Source organism: Haplochromis burtoni, unplaced genomic scaffold (genome assembly GCF_018398535.1).
Source record: "Haplochromis burtoni strain Fernald_Lab_line unplaced genomic scaffold, NCSU_Asbu1 Contig_41, whole genome shotgun sequence".
Lineage (NCBI taxonomy): Eukaryota > Metazoa > Chordata > Actinopteri > Cichliformes > Cichlidae > Haplochromis > Haplochromis burtoni.
The window spans coordinates 2020265-2035865 of NW_024582402.1; the positions used below are offsets into that span (position 1 = coordinate 2020265).

General features: G+C 45.4%; 1 protein-coding gene across 1 annotated transcript; it reads right to left on the reverse strand.

Moving 5' to 3' along the window:
* LOC102300890 (voltage-dependent calcium channel beta subunit-associated regulatory protein) lies at window positions 1-11953 on the reverse strand. Its single transcript, XM_005920494.3, has 11 exons — window positions 11756-11953; window positions 11306-11495; window positions 7921-7992; window positions 4753-4898; window positions 4490-4551; window positions 4215-4377; window positions 3948-4128; window positions 3723-3866; window positions 3189-3369; window positions 2566-2770; window positions 1-2485 (listed from the first exon to the last, which is right to left on the reverse strand). Exons 3-11 carry the CDS (start codon window positions 7966-7968, stop codon window positions 595-597), a joined length of 3021 nt encoding a protein of 1006 aa, XP_005920556.1. The 5' UTR covers window positions 7969-7992; window positions 11306-11495; window positions 11756-11953; the 3' UTR covers window positions 1-594.
* Window positions 11954-15601: the final 3648 nt, after the last annotated feature.

Consider the following 15601-nt stretch of genomic DNA (forward strand, 5'->3'; position numbering starts at 1 on the left):
TTGTGCTTCCCATCTGTTTTTACTTTTAAGACATGTTCATGAAAGAGAGGGCTGCAAGCACTGAAGAATTGTTACGCTGTTTCTTTCTTTTCTTTTTTCAACATGGTCAGCATTGTTCTGATACAACAGCTCACACAGACATTTAACCTCATGATGGTCGAGACAAGAAGGACACTTGAGGATATGGTTTTTAAAATGAGGGGGAACAAACGCCATCATTGTCTTTCTTCCCATCAAAGTGCTTTTTTGTAAACTGTACAGTATTCACATATGATGATGTTCGGACCTACGGTAGCATGCCAAGAATTCGGTTAAGTCTGAAAATATGTAAGTTTCCTTATGATGGGTTGAGTGCAATTCTTTATTTCTTCTCCCCCCCCCATGATTACCAATGGAAGGGATTATCACGCGTCACATGGGCATCACAGTGACAGCTGAGGTGTGAATGGAAATGCTTGAGCGAGAATGTACTTCCGTCCTTTTTTTTTTTTTTTTTTAAGACATCTGAAACACCAGGATGTTTGAACTGTTGTGGACCCGTTTATCTGGGTGTGCGCTCTATAGACAACAGACTGGAAAAGAGACATTAACAAGTTACGTGGGACTGAATCCAGGTGAGGCTGTGCGAGCCACTGTGAGCACACGCTCCGGTTCCCCCTGGCTGATCTCTGTGCTGCGCAGGCCGCTGTAAAGCCTCTCTTCCACTGACACAGCTAGCTTGTCTGTCAGACTGCTCTGTGCCTGCAGGGAGACCTCTGATAGGATAGCCTGACTGCTGTTGTTGTTCTTGTTGTCAACTCTTGGGTCCATGAAGCTCTTTTGTGCAGGCACCGTGGTTACAGACTGGCAAGTTGTGCTTTCTGCTGTCTGTCTCTCTGCGGAGGCTTGGCAGCCATCGGTCTCACCAGCTGAAGCTGCACAACAAGAGCTGCTCTTTGTTGTTGCCTCGTCTCCTTCGGATGTTTTGTTGGCAGCGCTTTGTGGGGAATCCTCTGCCGCGCCTTCGTGTGATGGATCTGCGCTCTCTGCTCTTTCCTTTGCTGCCTCCTCAGAAGCCGCGACCTCGCTGGCTTCTTCATCAGCAGCACTTGCGATGCGCGAGAGGGTGCTGTGGTATCTGGTGTCCAGAGGGTAACCAGCGCTGTCCCCTCTCCTCAGCGGCGTGAACCTCTGCCTCTCCAAAGACGGGGAGTATCTTCCCCCAGAGCTCGACCCAGGATCGCTGTATTGCTTATGTCTTTGCCACTGTTTCCGGAGGTGAACTCTGGATCGGTGCCTGGAACGTAACGGGGAGTCCTGCTGGTCGAACCGTGGGTCGTGGCGAAGGAACTCGTTAAATAGGGCGTCCGTCTTCTCATCTATGCTGTAGTCACGGCGGCGGAGACGTGTTCGGTGAGGACTGGTGGGCTGTGCGATTGTTTTCACAAGTGGAGACATCAGCTGCGTTTGCGATTCTGGAGATTTCTGAGGGTGAAGAGATTTCAGAGGTTGATGTGAATCTTGGAGGGTGAGAGTTTGGCTGCCGCTCTGTGGTTTCTCCTTTAGTTTCTCCTCTGGCTCGGTGCTGTTTGCCATCTCATCCTCCAGCTCCTCCTGAAACAGCCTGGCCTCGATGCTCTCACATACTGAACCCTTTCTACCGGAGTTGGTGAAAAACAACCTCCTCTCTGATGCCGTTTTTCCTCGTGGGGCACCGGGAGTCCCAAACAGTCGCATCTCCTCAGGGGCCCTGGATGGAGCTTCGATGGAGGCGTAACCACTGTCCATCTGAAGGAGCTTTCTGTTCCCCCCCTCACCCTCTGCCCCAGGTCCACTTCCCATCTCACTGTCTAAACCCAATGCCCCTCTGGTTCCCCCTTCCAACCCCTCTCCCTCCCCATCTCCTTCAGGCTCATCATCCAGGTCTTGGGACAAGCAGCTGTCAAGGCCAGAACGAGCTCCTGCACCGCCAAGGGATGAGACGCTGTCCGCATCGCTGCGGATGGACTCCCGGTCTGTGCTGCTCTGGTCTGAGGAGGCATACAGCTCCAGAGAGGCTCGCAAGCTCCAAATGTCTCTGTACAAGGAAGGAGGCGCCTCCAGGCTCTCCTGGCGAAGCATGAAGGAAAGCGATGAGCCCGAGTCGGTCCTTTGTCTGGCTTCTGCCCCCAACACCACTTCGTCTCCATCATCTGGCTCTACCTCGTTCTTTTTCCTTGCGTCTGCCATCGCACCATCTGTTTTTGCGTCTTTCCTCAACATGTCTTCAGACCTTTCCGGAATGACAGCTTCTTGTTGCGTCCCAAACAACTCATCTTCGTCCGCTGACTCCAGCCCGTCTCCTCCCGCTCCTGCTGCTGTTCCTACGATTGCCTCTTTCAGTGTTCCTGTTCCATTAACTGTAACCTCCTCTTGCCTCTGGGCGAGGCAGCGATCTGGTCGCAAACTGAACTCTTCTCTCCTGGTGCTGCTACCACCTACCTCCACCATGGCCTCCAGATTAAGCCTGCACAGATGGGGAAAACTGTCATACAATTTGGTAAAATTGCATGGTGTTAAGTCATGGTATTATAGGCAGGGGTGTACCTGCTAAGGAAGACTGAAGATGTGGGTGCAGTTTGGGGATGAGAGAGAGACTCTGCAGAGAGTGACTGGAGGCCTCCGGTCTGGATGGGTGTATGTGGAAAAGATTCAATGGCCTCATCTCGGAGAGGAGAGGAATCGTCTTCAGCGTGATCAGTGGTTTCACTGGCTGCTCTCTGTCTCTGAAAGGGCCTTCTCTTGGGGGACCCTGTGAGAAATTCATATGATAAGAAGGTTAGCCCTTACCCACGCTTTCAGTTTTATTTCAGTCAGGGCCGCTAAAGTCAAAAGAAGCGTGATATTCCCATCAGCAGTAATACATATTTGGCAGCATGGCTCTGATCTGGGACTTTTCTGTCCATCCACATGCATACATGAGACACGATTCCCAGACGGAGCAGAGCATCAGTGACAACAGATCCTTATCTATCTAAAATGATAACATTTGTAGCCACACGGGCTTCACTATCTTTGGCAAGCAGACTGGACTAACCAGGGGTCAAACCACCAGCTTTAGTCATCATAACTGAGTCCAGCGTATTTGTCAGGATTGTAACTGTGACTGATTTCGTGCCCTGGCTGAACTAACCATGTCTGAGTGATCCATTTCTGTCATGCACACAAACCTTTGGCATCGAGACTTGCAGCGCGATGCGTGGTGTCAAACTTCCACCTCCTGAAGTAAGGCCCTGCCCCCTCCAGACTGGCGTGACGCCGCAGTTTGGAGAAGAAATGCAGAACTGATGCTTGGCCCACAGTTTGACTCGTCTCGCTCTCGGCCTCTCCCCTGTCGCCAATAGCCTCCATCTGGCAGAAGAGACGGGGAGGGTGGTGGTGACACATTAAGGAGGAGCTGAAGCTTGAGAGCTAAGATGGATTGTGATGGGCAGAGGCAAAGTCCTCGGGGGACAGCAGTTTGTCATTTTGTCACTGAGTAGCAGTGATGACTGATGTCAAAGCGCATCAGCAGCTTTCAGCGCCCGTGGCAGCTGATTTTCACAGCTCTGTTAATGTTTGATGAAAGCAGATGAATCTGCACTGAATTGTACACTGTATTCCTGCCTTTTACTGAATGCAGGCTTATTTTTAAACTTTAAGACTTATTAAGACCCACCTATTTCTTTTATTCTCAGTGGGAGGTGAATAAAAGTCAAACTCACTGTCTGAGAACGTGTGTGCTGTGGTTTCATGGCTGATAAAGACTGCCTGGGCCTCTCGTCCAGGATGACGGAGTGGTGTCGGTCTCCTGGCAGACCCCCGCTGAGGCTCTGGCCCATCCAGTCAGAGACTCTCTTCTTAGCGGGCTGGAGAGAAAGAATTGAATCACATGTTATCCTTGAGAGAGTCTTCTCCAGTGACTGAACAATGTGTGATTTCAAGCATACCTGGTAGATGGTGAGGGGTAGCTTGGGAGCTGCTGTCTCACTGATGTTTATGGTGCTGCTCTCTGTTGAGTCGCATTCCATGATGGTGAGTATTTTTAGGTCACATGGTGCCGGAGGCAGGTGAAGGTGGGTCAGCCGGGCCTTTTTCAGGTGGTGGAAGTCTCCTTCGGTCAGGGTGTACCTGAACATAAAGATTGAGCGCCTGAGCTCATGGCATCAAACAGCTTATCTAAATGATAAAAAATCCCAAGCTCAGTTGAGCTGTACCTGCGTCCTTTGTCCTGAGTCGTTTTCTCCTGTTCATAAAGTGCAGACTCATTGAAGGAGACTCTGCGGCCCGTGGACCCGGTGGAGATGAATCGTTCTGACTCTCCATCGTGACAGCTCGATGCTGAGAGGGCATCCGATTCATCGAGACGAATGGTGATTTCTGAGTGACAAAGACAACAAGGACACAGCAAGGGAGAGGAATAATGGAGTTATTGACGACAGCGGACCGAAAGAAAAAAAACAAGAACGTGAAACATTTACACAGCTCTGACCTTGCGTGGGCTGAGAATCCTCAGCATAAGTGGTGTTTGTCTTCTCAGGGTCATCGCTCGCTCTGAAAGAGGCAAATGAGTTTTACTCAGATCTCTCTCGTGGAAGCAAAAACGCAGCGTCACCTCGCAGCTTTCCATTTCATTTTCAGCTTTAATCCACGGCGGTCATAATCACATCGGCCCCTGTAATCCCCGAGTGCCATCGAGGCAAGCCTGACCTGCTAGTCCCCACGCAGTGTGTCACTTTGCAAGGTAGCGCTCACCTGGAGTAGCGTCGCCCACCCATGCAGCACCGGTGACAGAAGAGGAGCAGGAGGGAGAGCAGGACCAGCATCCCCCCGGCGAAAACGCTCAGCAGCACCAACAGCAGGACATAGTTCTCTACCTGACCGGCCGACACCGGCACATCCTGATGGGAGGCAATCGTGAAAAGAGGGTGGCACGTTTGGTCAAACCTTTTTTCATTTCAGAGGGGCAATCAGCCATAACATCTTGCTTATATTAATCAAATTATTAATCAAATATTAAATCCATAAATCAAGGTTTGTTTTCAAAGTTGGATAAGTTCCATAAAATAAATATAAAGAAAATTACACCTGTTCAACTGCTTGGACGACTAGATATCTGCATTATCAATCACATGGAAGCAACTCAGTGCGTTTAGGCATGTGGATGTTATCAAAAAGATCTGATGAAGTTCAAAGTGAACATCAGAATAAAGAAACAAGGTGATTTTAAGTGGCCGTCGTTGCTGCTGGGGCCAGACTGCTGATCTACTGATTTTTTTTCCCACATGATCTAGAGTTTACAGAAAGTGTTTCTAAAAAGAGAAAATATCCAAGGAGAATCGCCAGACTGATTTGAACTGGTATAAAAGCAGCAGTAACTCAAATACTCCCCTCTTTACAACCAAGCTGTGCACAAGAGCATCTCTAAACACGTCGCAGAAGCAGGTTCCTGTCTGCTGAGAATGGGAAACTAAAGCTAGAGCTCACATGGACTTCCTGATGGTAGGATCAGAATTTGGTGCAAACCACATGAAAGCTCAAGCCTTTTCTCAACAGCTCATGTTGCTGGTGATGTAATACTGTGGGGGATATTTTTGTCCAATGAGCACCTGAGTGTTGCTGATCAAGTCCGTCTCTTCATGACCACAGTGTTTCCATCTTCTGATGGCTTCTTCCAGCAGGATAACACACCATATCACAAAAGCTCAGAGGGATCTTTGACATGTGTATGGCAAATGTGTTAACATTTACACCGTGGACCCACTTTATATACATCACAGTGTAATATTAATAAGGACCATTCCACATAACGAGTAGCTTTACATTTGAAAGTTTTAGTGTAACAACCAACTTATGACACCATAACGAGAGGGTAATTTTTTTGCCATTGATTTGTTAGTCTCAATCTGAACTGAAACTCATCAGTAGTGTGCATGTCTGTTACAGCTGAGGCTGAAGAAGATGACAGAGCACACAGAAAGGCTGGGGTCACTTTACCGACTCGTGGTTTAATCCAGTGACCAGTTTAATTCATCTCATTGTTTATTAACAAATATTAGAGAAAAGTGCAAATGGAAAAGCAGTGTTAATCAAATACCAATGAAACAGTAACACTAAAGCTATTTTTGCACTTCAAGAAAAAACAAGTGTTACTGCTGACAGTAACAAGTTTAAAAATCTGAATTTCTCCCTTTTTAAGAACACAAAGCGTCTCACTAAAAACCCGTCAAACTGGTACTCTCTGTACTCTTCTCCCATTTGGGTTGCGCAACATCAAATTAATCTGCACCGCTTGTATTCACATGGCATAGCTGGAGCTCATAACTCCTTCCTTCAGAAGCACAATAAGGCACAAGCTTACATGCAGTATCTCTGTTGTTACGTTGTGTTGCAGTGAACTGGTGGCTGCACAGTTCAGAGCTTCACAGCACTGAGGGATCTCTCTCTCTCTTTGGCATTAGGCGGTCAGCTAAGCGCTGTAATATTTAATGAGTGGAATTAACACTGAAAGACTCTCTTAAGTCCCTCACAGTGATTCTTATCCAGACGCACACTTGTGTACATCTGCGTTCGTCTGATTAATACTCTGTCTTGGCGGAGTGAGCCCGTGGATGCTAATCGAAACGTCAGCGAGACCCTTAATTCAATTTCCCAGCTCTTCTCAATGAAGGGGAAATGAGGCCTCTGCAGGCTAAAAATGGAAATCGGAGGAGGAAGAGGAGGAGGATGCCAACGCACATGAGCAATCCACACACTGCACCGAGACTTTCCTGGCTCTTCTTCCCATGTCAGCTTCAAAAAGCAGGAAAAATAATTGGTTTCTCTCCCCCCCCCCCCGCATCACATGCAGAATATTCATCTGCTGCAAGTCTTTGTGTTTTTTAATTCAGCAGGAAAGTGTGACAGACGGCCATTATGGAGCTTTAGAGTTAACTGTGAGGCGGAGAAATTCCAACTTTTAGATGATGACCTTAATAGGAGCAGCAGCAAGGTTATTAAAGCAAACCCGAAGCCTGCTGCTGCCTATTTAAAGTTGTTGTCAGAAGAGCGAGCCAACCCCCAAATATATCCAGTTTACTCCGAACATGAGGCAAAGAAAAGCAACGGCCTGTTAGAAAACGGCGTGTGCACATTTGAAAAGAGCAAAAACAGCTGATTTTCACTGCCTCCACTATGCTCTCAGAGGCTCTTCAGTATGAGCCTCAATCAGTCTCAGTCAGCTTCAATCACAGGCTCAATCTAACGTCATTATCTGCTTATTAAACCAGAAAGGGCTGATGATTCATGTGAGTTTAGACCCTTTTAGGGTCCAAACGCCTAAAAATAACTATAGTAATAAAGTAGTAATAATAATGTATTTTAGTGATATTTTCTAATGTCTTCTAATGTTATATTTGCCAACTCGTCCACTGCAGACAGGAGAGAGTGAAAACCGTCCTTTATGTCACACAGAGGCTCGACCTTTCTGAGCCATTAGTCTGCCGGTATCTCACTAGTTGCCAGGAAAGAACAAAAGCTACTTTATTACTTCAGTTTGTTAAAGATTTCAGTTCCTATTCTGGTCAAATTCGGCTTCAGTGTTTATTAACAATACAGCTCCAGATCCAGGTGACAGTAAGTCAAGAGGATGTTACCCATGTATGTCCAGCAGTAGCTTGTATTCAGTTCAAATATTGCTTTAAATTGATACAGATCAATGCTAGTGTTGGTATCAGATCGATACTAGCATGACATGCTTTAGTGATCCATCAAATCATGATACACTGCTCTCGCCTACATAAGCTGTCTTTATAAGTTGAAAGCACTGGTGTCAGTCATATTGGCCCTGTGTTTACTTGCTATTAGATCAATACTGAAATTTGTCGAGCACAGCACCAGTGGACGCACTGACCAGTTTGTGTCAAAGGTGTTGACAGTACTCACAGTGGAGCTCTCAGTCAGAGTTGTCAGAACAGGCAGATCATTGCTCATGGTAAAGGTCGGTGTGAGTGAACCCTGCAGAGGATGAGAAAGTGAAGAATGTCACACACTGAGCTGACGCTTCTTACTAGACAGCAACACAATTCCTGTTATGTTATGCTGAAAAGTCTTAGGTGTAAACAGTGTGATCACTGGTAAGATGCGCAGTCGTTTTCTCGTGGTCATCGAATCCAGAACTAAGCCGGTGTGGAAAGATCCCACAAGACTGGGCTGAAACAATCATTTAGGCTGGGAATTTAACTCCACTGCAGGGAGCTCTGATCGCGCAACTTTTATAATACTGGTATACACCCTGAACACTGAAACGGGTTAGTTATCAAGACTGCAAAATAAAAAATATTTGGGACTGGCTAGCCTGTTGGACCAAGGAGTTTTAAAGATATGCTAAGGATATGAAAATGTCAAAGCCCTCACTAATCATAACGTTTACAAATAAACAGTGCATAAAGTCTTGAGTAACGCCTTATTTCTTTACACATTGTTTGTTCCCATTTCAGCTGAAAACTTGGCGTATCTCAGCATGGTCTGCAGAGTGTTATTAAAAATGTGAGGAAACTGGACAATTGGAGGACAAACGAAGAAGTTGCAGGACTGCAAAACTATCTACAGCAGATAAACAATGTCTGCAAGTCATGTCCTTAAGAAATGAGAAAGAAAATCCAGCAAACACATGACACAAGACCTCAAAGATGCATCTGATCCTTCAGTTGATCCATCTACTGTTCACTGAAGCTTCATCAGAATGGAAACTGTTGTCACTTAGTGTGGAGGAGGTCGGGAGATCGGTAAAGCAAGTAGGGGTCGGATCCTACGCCAGCTACCGCTTCAGTCTGTTTCAGTATATCGCTGCACCTATTTCCCATTTTCATACCAAAACCAAAAGAAATGAAGGGTGACTCAAGACTTTTGCACGGTAGGATAAGCCTCTGAGCCACATAACTCTACTTTATAACCATCAAAAACACCTGAGAGAGCCACAGCATTGTACAGCGTGATGTGCTCTTGTTTTACAGTCAGCATATGGCAGAGTTTATTTTAAATACCACATACATCAGTGCTGTAAAATATTAATGAGAGCACCCAGAGAGTATTAATGCACAGCTGAAAATAGTACCCGACAAATGGGCCATTTAAAACCACTATTGTAATTCTGTCTCGCAGAACTCACAACTTATGCGTCATCACATCTCACTTGCACGCACAGATGTACTCGCAGCCGTATTTTTACCACAGGATGTTATCTGTTGTCATGTCCACATCAAATGAAAGACCATTTGAGAATGACACAGCAGCAATGTGCAGCTACATCTTCATATCATTAGGGTGATGATTGTTACTCATTGCCTGGAAATAATTTGGGGATGCGTGTGCGGGCTGATGGTTTGGCAGAGAACCTGATAGTTCAGCTTTAATGTCTTTATAAGATGAAGATGCAGACCACGGCTACAGTGCATTTGTGGTGCGTCACGCCATCAGAGCTGTTTCTGAAAGCTGGCATTTTGACAATTTGAGCCGGACTTTGTGGTAATTATAGATAAATGGCACACGGTGGGGTTTTAAGGCGGCAAAGGAATCCAAAAGCGAGGTTTCTGAAGAAACTGAAAAGATGAAAAATATGGAAATCTACAGAGTTCAATATTGCTAAAAACCCTGGCTCCGGTGCTTGATGCTGCAGACTTTTAGGCTAGAAAATGCACTCCAGCAGAATCTTCTTTTGAATTCCTCCTGGAGCTCATCCACTCCCCTCAAACTTGAAATACGCTGGTTAGTAATGAAGGCTGTCTGCATACCAGCAGCCACAGATCATGGAGATAACATGAATTCATCAGACTTTAATAACCTCCAAAAACAAGTCAGCTGAGCTGGATATTGCAAAACTGGAGTAATTCCCCTTTAACATCCCCAAGAATGTAAGCCTGACAGTTGACTGGGTCGACTGCTTTGCTGAGATTAGCTGACATCCACCGAAATGGCACAAAACCCCTCACAAATGTATCTCAGCTAAAGCTCCCAAACATCTGCTCACATCTGGTAAACTAACCTCTCCTGCAGAAAGGTGCGAGCAAAGGAAGACGAGCTGACACCCCATTAATATTTACACAGAGTTCAGCTTGTGTAACATCGGCTCAAGACCGCATTCTTCACACATGCTGATAACACCGCTGCACATTCCCTCACCATGTGAGAGCCATATTTTATGTAAGAGCTCATACAAACCAACAAGCTCGAGGTAACTATGATGTGAGCGCAGCTCTGAATTGAGGCGAGAACCACGCACAGACACACACGGCCCATTCTTCTGCTGTCGAATTATCTTCAGTGAACGCTTGGCATTTGTCAAAATGTGCTTGAGAGCAGTCGGGGTATGGTGGGGGGACCTTAATCACTGGTGAGATGTACACTGAGGGGGACACGGGTCTTCTTTATGTGGGCAAAAAAAAGCAGATCCCCATAACAGACATGAGGATTTCAACTCAGGAAGGCACAATTTTGAGATGGAATGAGGTTAAAGTGGGCATTTAATGGTCTCTGTGTGTGTGTGTGTGTGTGTGTGTGTGTGTGTGTGTGTGTGTGTGTGTGTGTGTGTGTGTGTGTGTCTTGGAGGGTTTCCACCACGCTGGGATCAGGCAAAACCAGAACAGATAATTAATTAGATTAATTATAACTCCAGATGTTTTTTTGAAACCATCTGTCTTCTTTCTGCTGATCACGTAACAGTCAGTCATAAACTTTGGATGATGGTTTTAAAATGTATCCTTGAAGGCACTCTTGCATTCTCTGTGTATTCAATTATTACATCCAGACAAATCCACGGGGCTCTTTTAAACTAATTTCACAAATTAAGTCTAGTTATTAACATATTTATTAAAATACTGGATTGCTTGAGTTTTAGAAGCTGGACAGACCGTGAATCTCCAGTCAGGCTTGGAAAATGTCATTATTGTCGTTATTATCATGATCTTTTAAAAAATAATTTTCGGTGCTATAGTATTGGTAATTGTAACCTAGTAGCAGTGCATCAGCTTCACCATCATTTTGTCGGTAAATACTGAAGCTGAAGTTTAAAACACTGACCCCGACTGGTGGCAAAAAATATAACCTAATCCAACGCGTGCGTGCGTGCGCGTGTTAGTCCCAGGGTCTGAAGTCATGTTAGAATGTAACATCATCTCTGACGACGTCTTGGTGTACTTTATGTCACGGTAATGGAGCGGATGGTGTCACTTTCATAAATACTGTCCGGACTAAGGAGGAAGGGGGGCGGGTAATGGATGTCAGTCTGACGTGTGACTGCACGATGATGTGCTCCAGATGTGATGCATCTTACGGTCTATACAGGCGTTGTTGACGGTGCTTCGCTCCGCTCTGTGGGGCCCGACTACAGCGATCCGCTGCAGCCGGCGGCGCTCAGCAGCCTCAGCATCAGCAGCAGCAGCAGCCTCGGCAGCATCTTCCCCTCTCCTCCGAAAACCCGCGGATCAGGACAGCCCCATATCTCTGCGACGTCTGATCTCAGCCTGCGGGGAATAAATCACGATTAGTCACCCAGGAGCCTTCATGTGCCGGACACGCTGGAGTGTGGGGGCTCAGCTGAGGACCCCCGCCCGCGCCTCAGACATGCCCCAATAAATCAGATGCTGCGATCTAGAGTCGGCTGTGTCACCTATCCCACCTATTACATAATGAAATAGTACCACATTAAACCGTGAGCACAGCTGTAGGTCCGTGTAACCTGATCAGTGTGTGTGTGTGTGTGAGGCGCAAGGATCGGACTCACCCGGCTGTAGACTCCGTTTGAAGCGGTCCACCGGCAGCCTGCCCCGTCTGCATACTTTAATTTGGGCTTCAAATAAAGACTGTAGTTATGAATGAAGCCACACGCGATTAGACACACCCACCGCCCGCTCCCGACGCACCACGTGACAGGCACTGACGACGACGGTGGTGGTGATGGTGGTGATGATGCGAGATGGAGGAGAAAACCCGTCCTCATTCACACCAGCTGCTCATGAATGGTATCTACTGAGAGGGAGAGGGAGGGAGGGGGTGCAGTAATTATCTGAGCCATATATATATATATCGATGCAGATGTTTAAATAAGTCACTGAAATATGCCCAAGTTTCCCTTTTTGCAGTGTTTGAGTCTGTGTCCTATAGCAGGAGCAGACGGATCCCCTTAAAACGTTTTTTTTTGTAATCTCATGTTTAGCCACGTGGTGGCAGCGTTGCACTGCTGTTTTTTCAATGTTTTGTTTGACTTAATTCATTTTAATTTGTTTTGTTGGTTTCTGTCTGGGTTTTGTTGTTGTTGTTGTTGTTGTTTTTTTTGGGGGGGGGGTTGCAGAAATGAAACCTGGAAGATCTGCTTGCAGGTTTTGTCCAGATGGTCCAGGGAAAAAACAGCTAAATAAAGCTTCATTTCACTCTAATTCAATAGAGTTAGTCCATCTAAAAAGTGAAAGCTGCTGCACATTTGGATTCCAGTGAGGATGCTTTTCTGCAGAAAGAATTTATCTGCCCTCCTTTTCATGTTGCTCTTAATCTGTGATGTTTATTGTTTGGGTGCATTTGGCTAAATATGGCTAAGTTAACCCACCTCCGTAAGAGTGCTTGCAAATGATTTGAATCCATCTGCTAGTTTAAGGTTTTGTTGTTTACATGACCCTTTTTTTTTATTGTTGTGCTTGTCTCTGTTTTCGCATCATATAGGCTACAAACTGCATATTGCATCTGCACCCACAATGGAATCCACAGTTTGCAGCTCTAACCTCTGCAGTGTGCACTCCTTGCATGATGTTTTGCACAAACAGAAAATGCCTCAGCACCAAAATGAATAGATGTGTAACCTGTGCCTCTATGAAAACAGGAAACAGGGGGGTACTTAGACATCCGAAGAGCTATTTTTGGGTTGTTGTTGGGTTTGTTTCCCCCGCCTCTCCGAAAACTTTCGAGAACTAGTTCAAAGCTGAGCGACAGAAATAACCACACGTGACAAGTGATTTAATTCAACTTGGGAAATCAGTTCAGGGTGACTGAAATCACCAAAATGTATTTCTTCAGTGGCGGTACACATTAATGTGTTGGGCACAGGAAACTGTGACGGTGTCCTCTGCCACCGGTGACTAAGCTACTACGGTCTTAAATGTGTTCTCTCTTTTCTTCCAGGTCACTTTTTTGGAATATATTAATCTCCTCAAACCCTTTTTCCATTAACAAGAACCTAATTACTCAAAAAGCCAGAGAGAGCTCTTCCCTTGAAATGTAAATACACTTTTCATTATATACAATGAGGCACAGTGGATAAGGCCAGATAACCCTAATTATATGGAGAGACTCATCATGGACATGAGTTTTTCTTATTAAAATAAGAAAAATGTATAACTTTCTCTGCCGCATATGAGAGTATCAGTATCCTGATAAATAAAGAATAAGACAGCATTCATGTTGGAACAGCATCTAAAATTATTGCAGAAAAGAGGAAATTCTACTTTTTTTTTTATGTTTTCCGCATATCAAAGCTGTTAAAGTATTACTCAGCGGACGTGACAGATCTCAGAGGGAACGGCACGTGTGGAGCGCTATCTTTGTAACATGGTGATTGTTTTGGATAATAATTAATGAACAAGTTGCACGAGTAGGGAAGAAAACTGAATATAGCAAAGTGGCTCAGTGCCAGATCTGTAACACTGGCCTTTGAGTACAATGTGTTAGACATCTTTGGATTTTCTAGCTTTTTTTTAGTTCTATCTCTAATCTGTACTAGGAAGACTGTATTACGCCTCCTTTCACAGGCTACACTGTCACCATTTACACATGATCACAGTACACTGGAACTGACTTGCCTCACAGTAAGCGTGGGTGTACTTAAAGGGAACTAAGGCATATGTTAATAAATGCTTTGGAAAGGTGGAGCTACAAATCAACAAAGACTCAATGGTTTTAAATGAGATCTGCTCAGTGCGTGGTGTTTTGTGATTCTACTTGTCACTTTTGTTCTTGTAGTTTTAATAGTTATTTCTTTGCATCTTAATCTCCTTGATCTTATTGTGCTGTGTCATAAAACGGCAACAACAGATGCGTGAAACAAACAGTAGTGCCCTCTTTCTTTATTGCGTTCTTATTAGTGGCGTCTAAAAGCTACATTCCATCTAGATTTTCTTAGCTGATCAGTGAGGTCTTTGTTAAAATATTTCAGATAAAATTCGTCACATACGACTGTTTTATCTAAAAAAAGAAAAAAAAAAAAATCCAGGAAATACAAGGGGTAAATCAGCCTGCCAGGGAACTGAAACATCTGGGAAATGATGCCAGGAGAGGCCGTGTTGGGGTGGGAGGAATGAGAAAGAGAGGATGGACGCAGTGGGTGTGTGTGCGTGTGTGTTCTTGGAGGGCTGACGTCAGAGCTGCGTCTGTGCATGCTCCGAAGAGCAGGACATCCTGTGGAATTGTTTTCTGTGAGGCCTGAAGAATGTAAAGCAGCGGCCTCTCTCATCTCACTCCTCTCAGCAAAGCGCTGGAGTGAACGGAGAGATAAACGAGGAAGAAAAAGAGGAGGAGGAGGAGGAGAACGCAATCTCCAAAGGGAGGTCAGATCCTCCATGAAAAAATCACTGGAACATGAAGTTCAGGGAGTTATTTAAAGGAGAAAAGATCAGGGAGAGGTCAGCATGGGATTCCTTCTAAATTCCAGTGAAGTCAGCAGTGGTTAAAAAACTGGTTTTCCTGTGCATAAACTTCTCGTATCAGTTATACAAGGCACAGAGAGAGCTCGGTAACTGCTGAAACAGCTATGCAAAGGAAACCAGAGGAGAACAGCAAGGGATGCCGAGGTTTTTCAGGCAGAAAAGACGTGATGAAAGAAGCTCTGCATGTCTGCGTTTGGGAGAGAGGTGAGTGAGGGTGTGAGGTGATGCAGGTCATGTGGAAGTGCAGTGACGCAGGCTGTAAAACGGGGGTGCTGTGGGTATGGTTATTTTTAGCCACCGTGAGGAGACACATATGAGCTCCATTTCTCTTCACTCCTCGGCTTCATACGTCACTTTACTCCAAGCCAGTCCATTCGGCTGTGCATCACATGACAGGTGCAGCCTCGACCAGACCAGAGATGGGCTCTCTGTGAGCGCTCATCCCACTGATTGAACGGTGAAATTCTACATAATTGCTAAATGCGAGAAACATAAGAATAAATGGTTGATTATCCCTGTATGATGTATGTTCTTACCCTGATATCAGATTCTTGGAGGCTTTTACTGACATACCTCAGGTAGAGCAGGTCATCCACTAATTGAAAGGTTGGTGGTTTGATCCCTGACTGCTCCAGACTATGTGCCAAAGTATCCCTACGCAACATACCGAACCCCAAGTAGATCTCTGATGTGCTCATCAGACTATAGATGTGTGTCAATGTCAGATAGAAAACACTTCGCTGTAGAAAACCCCCCTGCAGGAATGGGTGAATGAGGCATGTTGTATGAAATGCCTCGAGTGCTTCTGCAGAGTAGAAAAGCACTATGTAAGAACCAGTCTGTTTACCATTTCTCTGAAAGCTTTCTTTCCTCAGAAAAATATATATTTTTAAAACTTTAGAAAAGTTGTTAGGGATACTTTTGATTATGCTCATGTT